Raw genomic sequence first — 17,592 nt, 5'->3', positions numbered from 1 at the left:
ATAGACTTCTGGAAAATCCTCCACTGAAAGCCCGGTGGCACGCAGTTCACCTTAGACACAATGGGAGCGCCGAGTACTAGTTCCTCTTATTGGCCCCGTCCCTGTCCCCATACCAGGTAAGTCAGTGCTTAGGACAATGCCAATGGGCTCCTCTCAGTGCATCCCCCACCCCATCCTGGGGCTGCCCCACCCTGGCAGGATTTGTCATCTGCCCCAGGTGGCGTGTGACACCGGGCCCCAAGGGGGACTCACGCAGGGGTGACTCCATGTCTTTGCACCTCCCTTCAGGTCCCGCAGGGGTGAGGACCGAGCTGATCTGGGCTCTTCCGAGAGTTCGGGGACGCTGCTGCCTTTCTGGGCCCTGGTGGAGCCTCCGGACGCTGGTGGCGTCAATGGCTTCTCGGAGCTGAACTTGATCAGGAAGTCCTGGTACCTTAGCTTCCCCTTGGCGTTGACGGGCAGCTCGCTCCAGAGCTTGTCAAACTGGACGAGAAGCAGAAGGCACTGTGAACTGTCAGTATGGAAACCTGGGCCTGGTGGCACGCACAGTTAAGTGCTCACTGACTAGCCGAAAGGTGGGTGGTTCGAACCCACCCAGAGGCATCTCGGTACACAGGCCTGGAGATCTGCTTTGGAAAGGCCATAGCCTAGATTGAAAACGCTTGTGAGCAATTCTAAGTCTGCACACCTGGGGTCAGACAACTACCACCACCACCACCAAACACAGGGTCAGGAACCAGCAGACCCTCCCTCCACCGTGCAAGGGAGCAGTGGGCAGTGGGCAGTACCTGGGAGTGCCAAGCAGAGTCCAAAGGCAGTTACAACAACAACAACAACAACCACACACAAGAAAAGCGCATCCTTGGCTCCCACCAGAAAGCAAAGACAAGACGACTGTTTGTAGCGTCCGCAGGACATTTTAAGTTGGATTGGGCCCTGAGTGAGCAGTTGAGACCATTCAATCTTGTGCTTAGTCATGGCGATGGAGCTGTAGCACATAGGCAGATTTAGCAGAAAACACTAACGCAGCCTCTGTCTCCTCCTCTACCAGGTTGCCCCAGCTCTAGAGTGTCCCCTCCTTCCTGAGGACAGCTTATCGGCTGGCTGGCTGGCTGGGCACTGGGCCAGACACTGTGTCTGCGACAATAATTTATCTCACCCTGAGGGCACACAATGTCTTCTCAGGAGAGGAAAAGGGAGACGTTTGGGAAGCCAGAGCGAAATTTATGGCTTTGCACTGTCACCATCTGATGCTCCTGGCTGTGCAGAAGCCCCAGGCTGCATAGACAGAGTGGGACAACTCAGAGCGTCCTACATGAGGCACTTTGGATGACTTGAGGGCTTGGAGGGAAGCGGGAGAGAACGGAAACTTACTTCCAATTTGTTTTTTCCTAGAAGCCCGGAGGAGCCCAGCCTTTGTCTTTCTGCTTCCCCGTCTTCCCTCCCCTCTCAGCGTCCACCTTGCAAGCCTGGGTTACTTCTGGGTCTCCCCTAGACTTTCCCAAGAGCAAATGAACAGTGACTCTGCCTGGTGTGGGCTGTGGGTTAATGCGCTGGACTGCAAGGCTGGTTTGCACCGTAAGGTTCTGGCTCACCAGCCACTCTGCGGAAACCCTATATAGGGTCGCTATGGATTGGGACCAACTCCATGTGCTAGAACAGGGATGCAAGAAAGGAGGAGCAGACCTAACACCCCTCGCCCCTACCCCTCTGGTAACCACCAACAACCACGTAGAAGAAGATAAATAAGGAGACAAAAAAAAGACAAGCCCATGAGCTAGGAGAACATCAGGGAGGGACATTTTAAAGAATCAGTACCCCTAGACAGCCATGATCCACATCTGTCTCACTGGCTTTCAGAGATGGGCCCGCTCACCTCTCGAGTACACTCGCTTTAGAATAAACCTGTTGTCTTGTGTCCCTGACACCTCATCTGAATCTGCGACTCCTCGCTAGAAGTCCAAGAGAATTCCCGAGGCACGTTCGGTAACAAACGACCCTTAACAACACCAACAATGGCTGGTGTGGCACAGGAGGATCAGCACTGGACTGCGAAACACGAAGTCAGCAGTTCAAACCCACCAGCTGCTCCTTGGAAACCCTATATAGGGTCACTATGAGTCAGGACTGACTCCACACCACTTAGCAATAACAATAGAATACCCAGAATTACTTGAGAGCCCAGAAATTAAGTACTGAGGGGTGAGGATGGGAAGGGAGCCGGTGCCAAGTCCTGAAAGGCAAAGGGGGTTAGTTTGGAATGGTAATGTTTGTTGATTGTCTGATTAATCTGTTTTCTTGTTCTTTCTAAACGATTGTAGGGATTCACAGGTGGTAAGAACAGTCAGCACAGACTGTCCCTTGTATCCCTCTCTGCCTGTCCCAAGGTTATGTGTCAGGTGCCTGCAGCTGGGCCGCGTGACACGTGCTGGCTCCGACAGAGACCCGCCCCACAGGGTCCCGAGGGTCTCATCTTCATGGAAGCAGGTGAACAGGTACGTCTTTCTCTGACGGAGCCGCTGGGTGGGTTTGAACCACCGACCTTTCAGTTAGCAGCTGCACCCCCAGAGCTCCCTCACATGTAATGATATCAATGAACTGGAAAGCTGTTTCGGGTGTAGTGTGTGTCTAGTTCTACATCATTTCATCGCATGTGGGCTCATGGCGATTCGATCTTGGTCAGTGAGGAGAGAGAATGCAAACATCGTCTCCTTCCTCCTGGGCACCCACTGAGGACGCTCTGCCAGAAGAGGCGTGCTCCTCCTTACACCCCCTCCCACGCCAGCACCTTTTCACTTCAGGCTGAAGACCTGGCTCCCTCAGACACGGGGAGGGGCTGACCCATGGGAAGAGCCCTCCAATTAAAATGTTCCCAAGAGGGGAGGGAGGGGCTACACAACGTTGGAAACATACTAACCAGGAAGGCTTTATGAAGGAGATGACGCAGCAAGAGAACATCTTAACAATCTTAACAATAGGAAAAAGCCAAAGAGTCAACAACATGACAACTTTTATTGAACTATTCATCACAGAAGCGAGGTGCAAGAGAATCAAGGGGTTGTGTTCCACTGAGCCTCAAAGCCTCCAGGGAGAGACAGACACGCAACTCTCATTCCCTGCAGACTGTGGGAAGAAGCGGTATCCTGCCTCAGGTGAGCGGAGGGAGAAATCGGCTAAAATGTTAGCAGACTCTTCAAGGCCAAATGTGGGCCAGCTCGTGTGTTTGGAACAAGAAAGAGTGTGTCCTTTCCCTCAAGTTCTTCTCAGTGGGATGCCTCCACCCAGGAGACCTGCGGGCCCCTTGGCTTCTATGAACGTATGTTAAAGGATCTAGTGGAAAAACTGGACAACTTGCTCAAACAAAAGACAACTTGAGCAGAGGGGTGGAGACCATCGTGTTGTTCAAGTGAAACAGGGATTCTAGGTGGAACAGAAACGGAGAAGAAACCCACAGCACCAAGGGCAAAGTTAGCGTGTGGCCACTGACAAGTGTCTGGAAATCTCAGCATAAGAACAAGGTGAAATGCTGTTGACATTTTACTGATGAAATGGTTGCTAGCTTCAACATGCAGATTTCAAAGTGGAAGAAAAGAAGGAGTTTCTTCTGGCACTCCATGATACTTTCAATATTTTCCTCCAACACCATAACTTAAATGCATCAATTCTTCTATGTTGTTGCTATGTGCCGTGGAGTCGGTTCCGACTCATAACGACCCTGTACAGGGTTTCCGAGGCTGTAAATCTTTACGGGAGCAGAACTCCTCATCTTTCTCCCATGGAACAGCTGGTAGTTTCGAACTGCTGACTGTGAGATTAGTAGTAGCCCGATTCGTAACCACTACGCTAATTCTTCTATAGTCTTCCTTATTCACTGTCCAGCTTTCGCATGCATATGAGGCTACTGAAAATACCATGGCTTGGGTCAGGCGCACCTTAGTCCTCAAGCTGACATCTTTGCTCTTCAACACTTTAAAAAGGTCTTGTGCAGCAGATTTGCCTAATGCAATATGTCATTCGATTTCTTGACTGCTGCTTCTGTGAGTGCGGATGGTTGAAATAAGCAAAATGAAGTCTTTGACAACTTCGAACTTTCCTCCATTTATCATGATGCTATTTATTGGCTCAGTTGCAGAGTTTTGCTTTCTTGACATTGAAGGCTGTCGTCTTTGGGATTCATCAGTCAGTATTTCAAGTCCTCCTCACTTCCAGAAAGCAGGGTTGTGTCATCTGCATCTCACAGGTTGCTAATGAAACAGTTAGTAGGTTGCTGTTAATGAAGGAACAACGCGTTGTAAATCCAAAAGAACACCGATGGACCACAACGTGGCAGCTGTCCACAGCATTCAGCCTCCTCTTTTTCTAGAGTGATGGATGTGTCCACGGGGTATTGTTGTTGTTAGCTGATGTAGGGTTGGCACTTGATTCACGGTGACCAATTACAATGGGACTAGTCTGTTGTCATCGATTTGCTGATTTTTCAGAAGTAGATTGCCAGGTCTTTTTTCCTGGTGTGTCTTACTCTGGACACTGTTGGAACCTGCTAGAACAGACTCAATAGATTGCCAGCCAGTTTCCACTGACAGACAGGTTGTGACTGACAGGAGGTGCTTCGGTTAGGACTACTTTCCAGTAATGGAAGTTCTATATGGGTACATGGCTGTCCAGTGTTCACATGGCTATAATTCCCAGCCTTCTTTTCAGTTAGGTTGGGTCATGTGACTATGTTCTAGCCAATAAGATGTGAGCAGAAGTGATGTGGGCAGTTTCTGGATGATGTCCTGAGAGGGGTGGAGCGTTCTGTCTCCTCTCACCTCTCCGCACTCACTGGAATAGCACCCCATCTTTAGGAAGGCTGACAACAGCAGGGTACAAACAGCCTGGGTCCCTGATGGTTCTGGGTACCACACCAGCCCTGAACTGCCTACTTGAATTTTTTTTTTTTTAACTGTTTCCAGGAGGTTAGGGTGAATTTTTTTGGAACTCCAAAAGGGTAATCTGGATAGATGTTCTCAAAGGACATAGGATGGTCATGAGAGCTTTTTTTTCTTTTTTTAATGTTTTCTTGTGAATTATGTGATAGTTTACATGGGAGAACATTAGTTAGTTTTACATTCATTCTTTCATATATCGTTTCATTGCCATGGTTACAATTCCCTCCAAGCATCATCAACCAACCAAAGGGTATACCCTGCAAGCCTGCCACCCATACCCCTCCCCCCGGTCTTCAGCACACAGCCCCTCTCAATCTCTGTGTCTGAAGTCCCAAGCTGCTCCATCTCTCACGTCATCATCTCTGCCTCCATCTCAGGCATCACTGCTTTTCTGGGTAGGGTCCCGCCCACTTGAATTTTAATTCAGAGGAAATGTATTTCCCTGTGACGTACCCTCCTTGTTACAGCAGTCTGGTGTGCACATCGTGATGCGAACACTCCTTCCTTGTGTGTGCTCACAGACAAGCTAGGATTAAATTTCAGGCTTATTCATGTGGAACAGGTAGGGAGACTCTGTGGAAAATCCAAATATGCTGAAGGAGGAGGACGGAGGTGTTTTCTGACTCTAAACTTTATCGTAAAATCAAAAGCAAACTGTCATGCTGGTGGAGGAGTTGGGAGAAGGATGGCGAGGTTTGCACCACGTGGGGAATGTGACCACTGTCACCGAGTTGTACACGTGGACATTGTTGAGATGCAGTGTGACTAAGTGCATCTTCACCGATAGGAAAGCGTCAATAATACGTTAATGCCGAGCTTAAAAGGCTGAGACCTGCCCTTGCGCACACACGAAAACAGGGAAATGATCTCACCCAAGGGTGAATTGGTACACAGTTCTAGAACATGCAGGGTTCTGAACCTGTACTGTCCTGCTCAGAAAGTACCACCGAGCCCATCCCTGCTGGGTGGCTGGTCACAGCAGTTTGGGAGATGTCTGGACTCCACGTCACAATGGCAGGGCAGGTCACCCAAAAAGTATGACCAACGTGGGCTCGTTGGAGCTTACTCATATGTAGTCAACAGCTCACCAGGACGTCACCACACTGTTGAAGCAGCTCATGACAGATGAGTAAGCACAGTGAGCCCATGTTCACCTATCTTACTGGTTCCTCCGTCCCTGTCAGAGACAGTGCATTTGAAAACAGGCTTTGATTCTTCAGGAAGGGGCTGTGGGGTTGGGAGAGAGACAGATGCCAGCCAGACCTAGAAGCCGAATCTTAGATGTGGTGGGAAAATGTTTATGGCAGATTAGTAAACACAAGTAAGTCTGTGCTTACCCTGCTTATTGGGTACTCTGCCCTGGGCCCTGTGGGACTCCTTCCGCCAGCACAACCTGTCGCTCGCTTGGCCCTGAGGAGTTCTCCCCACATCATCACCTCTAATGGAAGCCTGCTCCTCCCCACAGCCCCATCTGCCCTGTCTATCTGCTTCAGGGCCTGCAGGAGGGGACAGGCCCTCCTTAGTCCACACACTCCTTCTGACACCGTTTTCCTCTCTCTTCTTGTACAAGATTTCCCCACATGTACAAGATTTCCCCACACCCTGTCTCTGTAAGTCATTTGCCCCACCTCAGTCATCCACACGGTTACACGCAAGATGCCACCAGCACCCCGAGGTCTCGAGTGTGACCACACCTGCACGCGCTCAGCTGCCAGCAGAAAGGCTGCTGGTTTATACCCACCCAGCAACTCTGCTTCCAAAAAAATGACAACCCAGGAAGCCCTAATGGGGCAGGGACAGTTCTACACTGTCACATGGGGTCACTAAGTGTCCAGAAATCGATTCAACGGCCACCAACAACCACAAGTCTCTGACCAGCACAGGAATTTCTCAGGGCTACTACGGGAGTATTTCCTCCTCATCGGCCCCACAGCTCTTCCTTAACCCCATTTCTCTTCTCGACTTCCTAACCAATGCTTCACCTCCACCCCCCTTGGTCCTTTCTCTACTGAACTTGCCTGGCTCCGACTGCCCCTCCGTCCTAGATGCACTTTTCCATTCTCTGCAGTGACGACTTCATGCCGCCTCCTGTCCTGCCAATCCCACGTATCCCTTCAACCCCAGCTGAGAAACCACTGAAGCCACCCAAGGCACTGCTGCGTCGGAGCCCTCCCTCGTAACTACGAGACAAGGGTCTTGACTCCTATCTGAGACTCTCCTCCTAGAGTCTGGCTCCTGCTTCTTCTCTGCAGCTAAAAGCTACAGCCCTCAGCTTCGCTTTTAGCAGACCCACTCCTGAGACCTGGGAGGAGGTGGCAACGTGCACGGTGCAGATGAGCTTTCTGGGTCTGGGGTCTGACGTTGAGCCCCAGTGTGAGCTAGCAGCAGTGGGTCTCTCCTGACTTCTCTGGGGGCATTCGGGCTGCTTGCTCAGCATCTCCAGAGTGGCTTTAAGACCCTAGTACCCTTGGAAACATTCCTGTGAGTTTGAACGAGTCTAAGTGGATTCTGCATTCTGCAACTAAGAATCCCAAAGAATGCAAAAAGCAACAGTGGAAATGTCCAAATAAGTCATAAACACAGAGAACGGGACTCAGATTCGGTTCCCTGGCCACACGACAGCCTAAACAAACTCACAATTAAAGATCCCCAGAAATCCTATGCTTGGAAAATGAAAACTTACTTCTAAATGGTTTATATTTATGGAGAGCTCAGGTAATGTGTCACTCTGGACGTTTTGACAGATAAGCCTTCCTCCACAAAACACCCAGTGGATGGGTACATAGTTTTAAAACATACTTTTAAATATCCCGTAGAGTCCTGAGGAAGTACAGAGAAATTCTATGGGATCAGAAAAGCTGCTAACCCCAAGAAAAGGAGAACACAAGCTTGTAAGCCAGTAGTACCCTGGAGGCAAAAGCCAGTCCTGAAAACTCAGTTTAGGAGGGCTAAAGGCCCTCTGGGCATGGGGGAGAAGCAGAGCTGAGGAGCTAGCTGTACCCCCCTGAATGAAGAGCCAGGTCATCTACGGATTATATCTGCAGCAGAAGGTGGGCACGAAAAGGCCTGGCTGTCTTGCCTGTGCTCCAGGTGGGGCATGTTGTTGTATGTATGGGTGCCGTCGAGCCAGCTCCCACTCACGGTGGCCCTGTGCACAGCAGAACGAAAGACCACCCAGCCCTACGCCATCCTCACAATTGCTTAGTTTCAGCCCACTGTTTCTATCCGTCTCTTTGGGGGTCTTTTTCACTGACCCTCTACTTTGTCAAGTATGATGCAATTTTCCAGGGAATGATCTCTCCTGATCACATGTCCGAAGTACGAGAGACAAAGTTTTGCCACCCTCGCTTCCTTCCAAGGAGCATTCTGGCTGTACTTCTTCCAAGAAAGATTTGATGTTCTTCTGGTATTCCATAGCACTTTCAATATTCTTCACCAATGCCTTAATTCAATGCACCAATTCTCCTATGGTCTTTCTTATTCATTGTGTGACTTTCACATGCATACAAGGTGACTGAAAATACCATGGCTGGGTCAGGTGCACCTTAGCCCTCAAACTGACATCTTTGCTCTTGAACACTTTAAAGAGGTCTTATGCTGCAGATTTGCCTAATGAATCCTTGAATGCGCTTCCACGAGAGCTGATTGTGGATCCAAGCAAAATGAAGACTTTGACAACTTCAAGCTTTTTTTTTTCTGTTTATTATAATGTTATTTTAGTCCAGTTGTGAGAATTTTCATTTTCTTTACAAGTGCAATCCATACTGAAGGCTGTAGTCTTTGATCTTGACCAGTAAGTACTTCAAGTCCTCTTCAATTCCAGTAAGCAAGGTGTGTCATTTGCATATCACAGGTTGTTAATGAGTCTTCCTCTAACCCTTCTTCATATATCCCAGCTTCTCAGATTCTTTGCTCATCATACAGACTGAACGATATAGTGAAGGGAAGTGATACAACCCTGATGCATGCCTTTCCTGATTTTAAACTACGCAGCAACCCCTTTGTTGTGTTCGAAGGAATGACTGATTGCCTCTTGGTCTACGCAGAGGTTCCTCATGAGCACAATGAAGTGAATTCTCATTCTTTGCAATGCTGTTCATAGCTTGTCATGATCCACATAGTCGAATGCCTTTCCTTAGTCAATAAAGAACAAGCAAACACCTTGCCGGTATTCTCTGCTTTTAGTCCAGATCCTTCTGATGTTAACAATCTCCCTCATTGCACGTCCTCTTTTGAATCTGGCTTGAATTTCTGGCAACTCCGTGTTGATGAACTGCTGCAACTGGTTTTGAATGATCTTAAGCACAATGATACTTGCATGTGCTATTAACAACATTGTTTGCTTATTTCCGCATTCTGTTGGGTCACCTTTCTTTGGAACAGGTTAAACTATGGATTTATTCCAGTCAACTGGTCAGGTAGTCGTCATCCACATGTCTTGGCATAAATGAGTGAGTGCCTCCAGTGCTGCATCAGGTTGCTGGAACAATTCAGTTTTCAGTCCGTCAAGTCCTAGAGCCTTGTTTTTCATCTATAACTTCAGTGCCTGTTGGATTTCTTCAGTTCTTGATCATATGCTACCTCTTGAAAAGGCTGAACATCAACTAGTTCTTTTTGGTTCGATGACTCGGGGTATTCCTTCCATCCTTTTTTGATGTTCCCTGTGTCGTTCAATATTTTGCTCCTATTGTTGCTTCTAAGAGCCGTCAAGTTGGTTTCAACTCATAGCAACCAGGTATATGGTTTTCAAGGAGCAGCATGTGCATTTGAACCATCAACCTTGTGGTTAGCAGTCCAGTGCTTTCCTATAGTACCAGACCATGACTGCATTTTGCCCAAAGAATCCTTCAATATTGCCACCTGAGGCTCGAAGTTTTTCTTCAGCTTGAGAAATGCTGAGCGTGTTCTTCCCTTTAGGTTTTCGAGCTCTAGGTCTTTGCACATTTCACTGCAATACTTGATGTCTTCTCGAGCTGCCCTTTGAAGTTTTCCCTTCAGCTCTTTGGATTCATCATTTCTTCCAGTTACTTTTGCATCCTTACACTAGAGAGTGTTTCAGAGTCTCTTCTGGCATCCATTTTGGTCTTTTCTTTCTTTCCTGTCTTTTACATGTGTTTCTTCATGTATGATGTTCTTGATGTCATCCCACAACTCTTACTGGTCTTTGATCATTGTCTAATGCGTCAAATCTCTTCCGAGATAATCTCTAAAATCAGGTGGGATATGTTCAAGGGCTTGTTTTAATTTTCTCCAGCTTCAGCCTGAACTTGCATATGAGTAATTGATGGTCTGTTCCACGGTCTGCCCCTGGCCTTGCTTTGCCTGATGACATGAAGATTCCATTGTATCGTCCCACAGATGTAGTCAATTTGATTCCTGTGTATTCCATGTGGTGAGGTCCAGGGGTAATGTTGTTGTTTACATTGTTGAAAATAAATGTTTGTAATGAATACATTGTTTGTCTTGCAAAATTCTATCACACGATCTCCAGCATCATTTCTATCACCAAGACCCTATTTTCCAACTACTGATCTTTTCTTCTGTTTCCAAGTTTCACTCTCCAAATACCAGTCATTACCAATGCATCTTGATTGCATGTTTGATCAATTTCAGAATTCTTCAATGTCATCATCATTGGCTTTGGTGCATACATACTTGAATAGCAGTGGCATGAACTTGTCTTCCTTATAGGCGTGTGGATATTAACCCTAGCACAGACAGTGTTGTACTTCCAGATAGAGCCTGAAATGCTCTTTCGTTATTGTTAAGTACTGTCAAGTCGGTTCTGACCCATAGCAACTCCATACAGGGGTTTCTGAGGAGTGACTAGTGAGCTTGAACGGTAGTCCTTCTGGTTCAAATGACTTTGCAGTCTGGTGCATTAACCCACAGCACCACACCAGGACTCCCATTCTTGTTGTTGTTAGGTGCCATCGAGGTGGTACCGACATATAGCGACCTTACGCACAGCAGAATGAAACACTGCCTGATCCTGGGCCAACCTCACCACTGTTGCCACGTTTGAGTCCATCGATGCTGCCACTTGGCCAATCCATCTCATTGGGGGTCTTCCTCTTTTCTCTGACCCTCTACCTTACCAAACATGATATCCTTCTCCAGTGACTGGTCCCTCCTGAAAAATATGTCCGAAGTATGAGAGATGAAGTTTGGCCATCTTGGCCTCCAGGGAGCACTCTGGCTGCACATCTTCCAACACAGACCTGTTGGTTCTTTTCTCTTGTTGTTGGAGATGGTTAAATTTTAAGGGCAATAGCCACTAAAAGAAATGAAGTGGATATGTAACTTCCAAACAAATGAAAGGGAAGAAAAAAGGAAATTCCAAAAGCTCAGTCAAAAGAAGAAAAGGGATTAAAAACAAGCAGTTAAGAGATGGGTGATAAATAGAAAATACAACACAGTATGGTAGCGAGATAGCCATATACAATAGTATCACAATAAACGTAAATGGGTCAAGCATGCCCCATAAAAAACAGAGATTGTTAGATTGGGTTTTTAAACATCTACACAAAACATAAATCACAGGAGGGCTGAAGATAAACAAATGATGGAAACTGCAAACCATAAAAAGATAGCTGAGGGAGTTATACTAATATCAGATAAAGGAAACTTTAAGCCACAAACTGTTTTCCAGCTGGTAAGTTCAGTTCACTAGGAGGATATGAGCTCAGTATCTATGTGAAGTGAAATAATAAAAATAAAACAACCAACCCTGATTATGTATAAAATGAAAACGGACAGAATTTACAAAATTGGGAAGTCTACCATCATATTCTAAGGCAAATCTGTCTGCTTATTGCATTGTGGTGTCTTAATCACATTTCTACTTATTTTATTTATTGTCTGACCTCTTCCATAAGGGGACTCTGGTGTGGCACTATAGGATAAGCACCAGACTGGTAACCTCAGGGTCGCGATGAGTCAGAGCACACTCAGTAGTACTTACCAGAAACAGCCACAATACCACCCCCATAGGAACGTAGAGTCTATGAGGGAGGGTTTCTGTTTCACACAAACGCTGACACAGTACACTTGCTCCCCCTGCTTCCTGGCTGCCCTCTCTGCCTCTATCAGTCTCTCCTGTCTCTTCTCCAGGACTCCACCATCTTGTTTTCAGGGAACACTGTTACCAGTGTATAGAGAGCAACACTGTAGTCATATTGTGCTGAACAATTAGCATTTAAGGTCTTTATGCCCTCTGCTGAGGCAAGCTCAGTGAAGCCAGAGTCCATGGCTCTACCTTGTGTACAGTGGTCCCCAACACATGAAGAAATGAGTGGACGCTCACGCTCTGCCTTGTGAAGACAGATGGCTACCTGTCTTAGTACAAGCAAGGCTGTTCCAGGGGCTCAGCTGGACGAGGAGGAACCCTGAGGACCCTGAAGCAGGCAGAGGCAGGCTCCACCAGGTCAAGGTGTGGTCAGAAAGGACAATGAGCTGGACTAAGTCCAGAAGGAAAGCAGGCATCACAGAGCGATGACAGGGAAGAGCCAACTCTAGTCCTTGCAGCTCCATTTCCTATTGGAGGACATGGAAGCTCAGAGAGGGTAAGTAACTTGTCCAAGGTTACACAGCTGGACAAGGCAGAAGCAGGGTGGAGACCCAAGTCTGTCTGTCCGCCAGAGGGATCTTTCAGTTTTGTTCTCTGCCAGCATGTTTCTCTCTCCCTGGCGGTGTCTGTCAGAGGAAAACATGCAAATTGTTTAGAAGTATGGACAGTCAGATGCCAAGTCTTCCTGTGTGCAACCGTGGATTCGAGAAGACCAACCACCACGAGGATGGTGTAGGACCAGGCTGTGTGTTGGCAACAACTAACAACTTCCCTAACGTCTTCAGTGAGCTCTTTCAAATAACGGTATGATGGGTGTCTAGACATGCTGTTTCGCACTTTAACCGGCACTGTGTCATTAAGCCAAGGTCCTTGGCCAAGTAACTCGTGAGGAGAAAGCAGAAGGCTCTGTGAGGCACGTGTCCCAGCCCTGCCTACAGGAGCCTCCTCCCCAGACACGGCACCCTTTCTGCCCCTCGTCCCCAGCTGAAGCCAGGCTGCTCTCAGGCCCCAGTCTGAAGCTGTCCACATGTGCGGGCGGTACGAGACGCAGCGCGTATTTTTAGAACGCAGCATTTATAAATAAGCTGCATTTGGGTGGGGGTGGGAGGTGGAGTTGGTGTTGATGTGCTGGCGGACTGGGGGTGGTGGTGGTGAAGTTTTCTTAGCGGACGATTAAAATCCAATTCTTTGTTCGAATGCCAGACATGTCGGCATGTCATCAATCTTTGTCTATAATTAGAGAGAGATTTTACTCTTTGAGATTAAATGAAAAACCTTTATTGGCAAAACCTTTATGGGTAAAGTCTTTATGAGCTGGCCCCATAGAATAATAATGCCACTGTATTAATTTTAAAGGCTTACATTCGTTTCTACTTTGCGATAGCAAGGCTTGCATTTAGGGCAGGAGCATTTAGGGAAATATCATTTTACTTTGCTTAGAAGAAAAGATTTGCACCACAATGCCATGGTTCAAATCCCGGCAGGGTCCCCAGTGGGGGACAGGTTTCAGTGACAGACTAGGAAGAGAACCCTAGCAATTGGCTTCTGGAAATGGTTGTTGATGTTGGGTGCTGGCCAGTGGATACTGGCTCCCAGTGACCCACGTGACAGAGCACAATTGCCTCATGATGACTTCTAGGCTGTCATCGTTAGGGGGCAGACTGCACGTCTGTCTCCTGTGGAGCCACGGAGTGGGTTCAAACCACCAACCTTGTGGATTGTAACCGGGTGCTTGACCATTGAGCCACCAGGCTAGTCAATGAAAACCCATGAATCACAATACAACACTGCCCACTACAGTGATAGTTTAGGAGTCCAGGTATGGCACTATAAGATAAGCACTGGACTGCTAACCACAAGGTTGGCAGTTCAAACCTACCAGTTGCTCCTTGGGAACCCTATACAGGGTCACTATAAATCGGAACGTAACAACAGTAGTGACATTTTAGGCACGTTAGACGTGCTGTTTTCATCATCAATGCCTTTAGTGAATCCATACTTTGGGCAGCAAGTTTAGGGGGTCTGGGGAAAGGTGGAGGAAAAGGAGGTGCTAATCCCCTGTTCCTGTGACTGCTGCTAGTCCTTGCTCTGGAACTCAGGAAAAACTAAGACACGAGGTTGTAGCCACCACCTGGCAGGTCTGGGCTGGGAGGAAGCCGGGAGCATGGGGCAGCTCGTCAGGACTGTGGAGCTCGGCTATTACTGGAATCGTTCGGAAGGACGATTCCCTAACTGCCTACTGGTAGTCTGGTATCACTGGGACCTCGGACCCACCACTGGGTGGATGACGTGGAGGGGCCACGCACACCGTACAACGGGGCACTGAGTGCCAGCCACGGGTGCTCTCATCGGCTAGGGGTCCCGCGAGAACACCGCAATCAGGTCACCATGCAGCTCACGCCCCTCGTCCCTAGGCCCCCTCCCACGGCAGCAGCTTTGGGCTAAGACGGAGTCTGGCTCACCCTGGAGGGAAATCAGCCCAGCTCCTCTGCTGAGGCCTGGGATGAGAACCCCAGTCAGTCCAGGCTCGGGGTTCAGCCTGTGAGAGGTCTGCCAGGGGTGGGCGGGTCTCGAGCATGCATACAGCAGTAGTTCCCTCGGAGCAGCCAGAAGCAGGGGAGGCGGCAGAGAGAGACTTCAAAAACCAACTACTCTGTGGATTGTATCTGCCAGGGAGTGACCTGGGGCTGGGTTTAATTAAGTAATAAAGGTGACAATATTTGTGCCAGATTGAAATGGATCAATTCACACCTGCTACATAAACAGAGCTCTGGTAGTGTAGTGGTTATGAATCGGGCTGCGAAGCACAAGGTCAGTTCAAAACTACCAGCTGTTACGCGGGAGAAAGACAAGGCTTTCTGCTCCCGTAAACATTTACAGCCTCGGAAACCCTGTACAGGGTCACTATGAGTCGGAACCGACTCCACGGCACATAACCACCATCACCACCATCACATAAACAGAGGAATGCTAGTATAGTGTGGTAGGTTAATGCGCTGGTCTGCAAAGTCGATTTGAACTGCAAAGTCGATGACTATGGGTCGGAACTAACTCGACAAAACTTAACAACAACAACAACATAAACAGAAGGAGTCCAGGTGTGGCTCTGAGGGCTAATGCTCTAGACCACAAGGTCAGTTTGAACCATAAAGTTGGCAGTTCAAACTCACGAGCCGCTCCTTGGAAACTCTACACAAACTCGCTGAGTCAGAATTGTCTCGAAAGCACTTAACACCAACAACACAAGCAGAAAGCAATGTTCAGTTGCTGACTGACAGATAGGTCGGTGGTTTGCAGCCACCCAGCGGGCTACATGGGAAAGACCTGGGGTTCTGCTCATGTAGAGATCACACGGCCTAGGGAACGCTTAGGAGCCATTCTTCTCTGTCACTGGGGCTGCTGTGAGTCGAAACCAACTCAATGGTATCCAGAAACACCACCACAGACAGCAACAGCACATACAGAAGGCTTGCAGGGTCTTTGGAATGATTAAAACCAAACCCAAACCGTCAAGCATTTAAAAGAGAGAGCCCAGTCTTAAACCCTGGGAGATGCCGAGTGTTGGAGGCGCACGCCATCCAGCTCAGGGCCAGCCCAAGGCGTGCCTTACCTGTTCGTTCGTCAGAATCTGCACGTGGCGATTACAAATGGCCCTGAACTCCTCCCTGGAGACTGTGTTGTTCTTCATGGTGTCAAAGTTCTCAAACTCCTGGGCGATGGCATTGTAGTGGGTGGTCACTGCTTTGTGGAGACGGGCCAGGATGTCCTTCTTGTCCTTGGGAGGTGGGGACTTGGGTGGCAGGGGGGCTTTGGGCATCTTCTCAGCCCACTCAGCAGCAGTCTGGATAAAACAGAATGGAGAAGTGGTCCGATTAATAAAGAAAAAGACCAGCGCACAAAGAAGAGAACAAAGCACACCAAAGGCTCTGAGAAGAAACCAGTCTATAGGATGAACAGCCTGCAGGAACCTGAGACCAGAAGAACTTAGATGGTGCCCTGCTACCACTGATGACAGTTTGGACCAGGGCCACAATAGATGGACCCTGATCGAATGGGAGCTAAATGTGGAACAGAACACCAAATTCCTTAAATAATAATCACACCTGCATAGTTGAGACTGGAGGGCTCCTTGAGACTACTGCCCTGAGATACTCTCTGTACCTGGAACCCAAACTAGCCCTGAGGTCACTCTGTAGCTAAATAATAAAGTGGCTCAAAAATGAAACAGAACAAAACAAAACAAACATATTATCACTTGTTGCTAACGTACTCGTTTGAAAACATCATCTCTGGGAAGCAAATGGTCCACAGTGACTTTAAAACAAAGATAAGACTGTAAAGGGGGTAGCAGGGTGATAGGGAAATTCGATGAATGTTAATGAAGCAAACAGAAGAACACACATAAGAACGTTTCCACATTGTGAAGAATGTAACCAACATTACTGAACAACTTGTATACAAACTGTTGAGAGGGAACCTAACCTCTATGTAAACCATTACTGAAAACACAAGAAAGTATGACCAAAATAATAGCCGTCAAAGGAAATATGAAGGCACACTTAGCTCTGGGACTGTTGCTAATGGGCAAACCAAGGGGCAGCAGCCGAAGGGAAACGAGCAGGAAGATCAAGGCCACACGCATGCTGATGGGAAACGGGTTTCTGTGAAGGACTGGGTACGCCTGGCATTCGAGAGATACAAGCAGGCCACTCCCCTCCCACCAGCCCGGGTGACGGCAGTGCCCAGGTAGGCTGGGCTCCCTCATGCGGGCACTCTCTTGGGCTGTCTGTGGTCCGGGGAGCGAAGCCTCAGTGGGTGTCTGCCTGCTCCACTCACTGTGGGGGGGGAGTCCACAGGGATATGTGTATGGCTCTTGCCTTTCAGAACATTCTGTTAGCTAACCCACTCACAGCTACTGGAATGTGAGGACAGTTAGTTGTCACACAAGGAATCCTGGTGGCACAACAAAGAAGTGCTCGACTGCAAACTGAAAGGTTGGTGGTTCGAATCCAGCCAGTGGCTCCACTGCAGAAAAACCTGGCCATCTGTTTCCGGTACAGATGGCTTCCTAGGAAATCCTATGGATCATTTTACTCTATTGCATGGGGCACTATGGGTCAGGACTGACTCGACCGCACACAACATCAGCAACAACAGTTATTGCACTGTGCTGAAGCCCAAAGTTAGTTAAAATCATCCTACAATCGGAAACTCTGCAAGACCCACAAATCTAGCCAACCCCACGGCAGTCAAGTGGACCCTGACCTGTAGAGGCCCTGTAGGACAGAGGAGGCCTGCCTTAGAGGGTTTCCGAGGCCGTTAGTCTTTATAGAAGTAAACTGTCGCATCTTTCTCCCTCGGAGCAGATGGTGGGTTGGAGACGATGATCCTTCAATTAGCAGCTGAGCGCTTTTACCTACCGCGCCACCACAGTCAAATCCTTCCAGACCTACAGGGAGTCCACAATTCAGAGAGCAAGAAGCAGAGCGTGGGGTCCCTGTGCTGAGAATCTGCTAGACCCAGGGCAAAAGTGATGTTAAGACACGTGGGATCTCCAAGGACCGTGGAACCCACAGATGTTGAAAAGAGACC

The 17,592-nt window shown here is 48.3% G+C and overlaps 1 protein-coding gene across 1 annotated transcript in view; it reads right to left on the bottom strand.

The window, feature by feature from the left end:
* The window catches only part of EFCAB6 (EF-hand calcium binding domain 6), a 322,393-nt gene that overhangs the window by 20,539 nt on the left and 284,262 nt on the right, over positions 1–17,592 (bottom strand). Inside the window, 2 exon segments of the mRNA XM_006866905.1 lie at positions 253–483; positions 15,611–15,841. Coding sequence (XP_006866967.1) covers positions 253–483; positions 15,611–15,841 — 462 coding nt within the window.

Source organism: Chrysochloris asiatica, unplaced genomic scaffold (assembly GCF_000296735.1).
Source record: "Chrysochloris asiatica unplaced genomic scaffold, ChrAsi1.0 scaffold00097, whole genome shotgun sequence".
In the NCBI taxonomy this organism is placed as follows: domain Eukaryota; kingdom Metazoa; phylum Chordata; class Mammalia; order Afrosoricida; family Chrysochloridae; genus Chrysochloris; species Chrysochloris asiatica.
The sequence above is the reverse complement of the archived record's forward strand: the minus strand, read 5'-3'. Positions and strand labels throughout refer to the sequence as shown.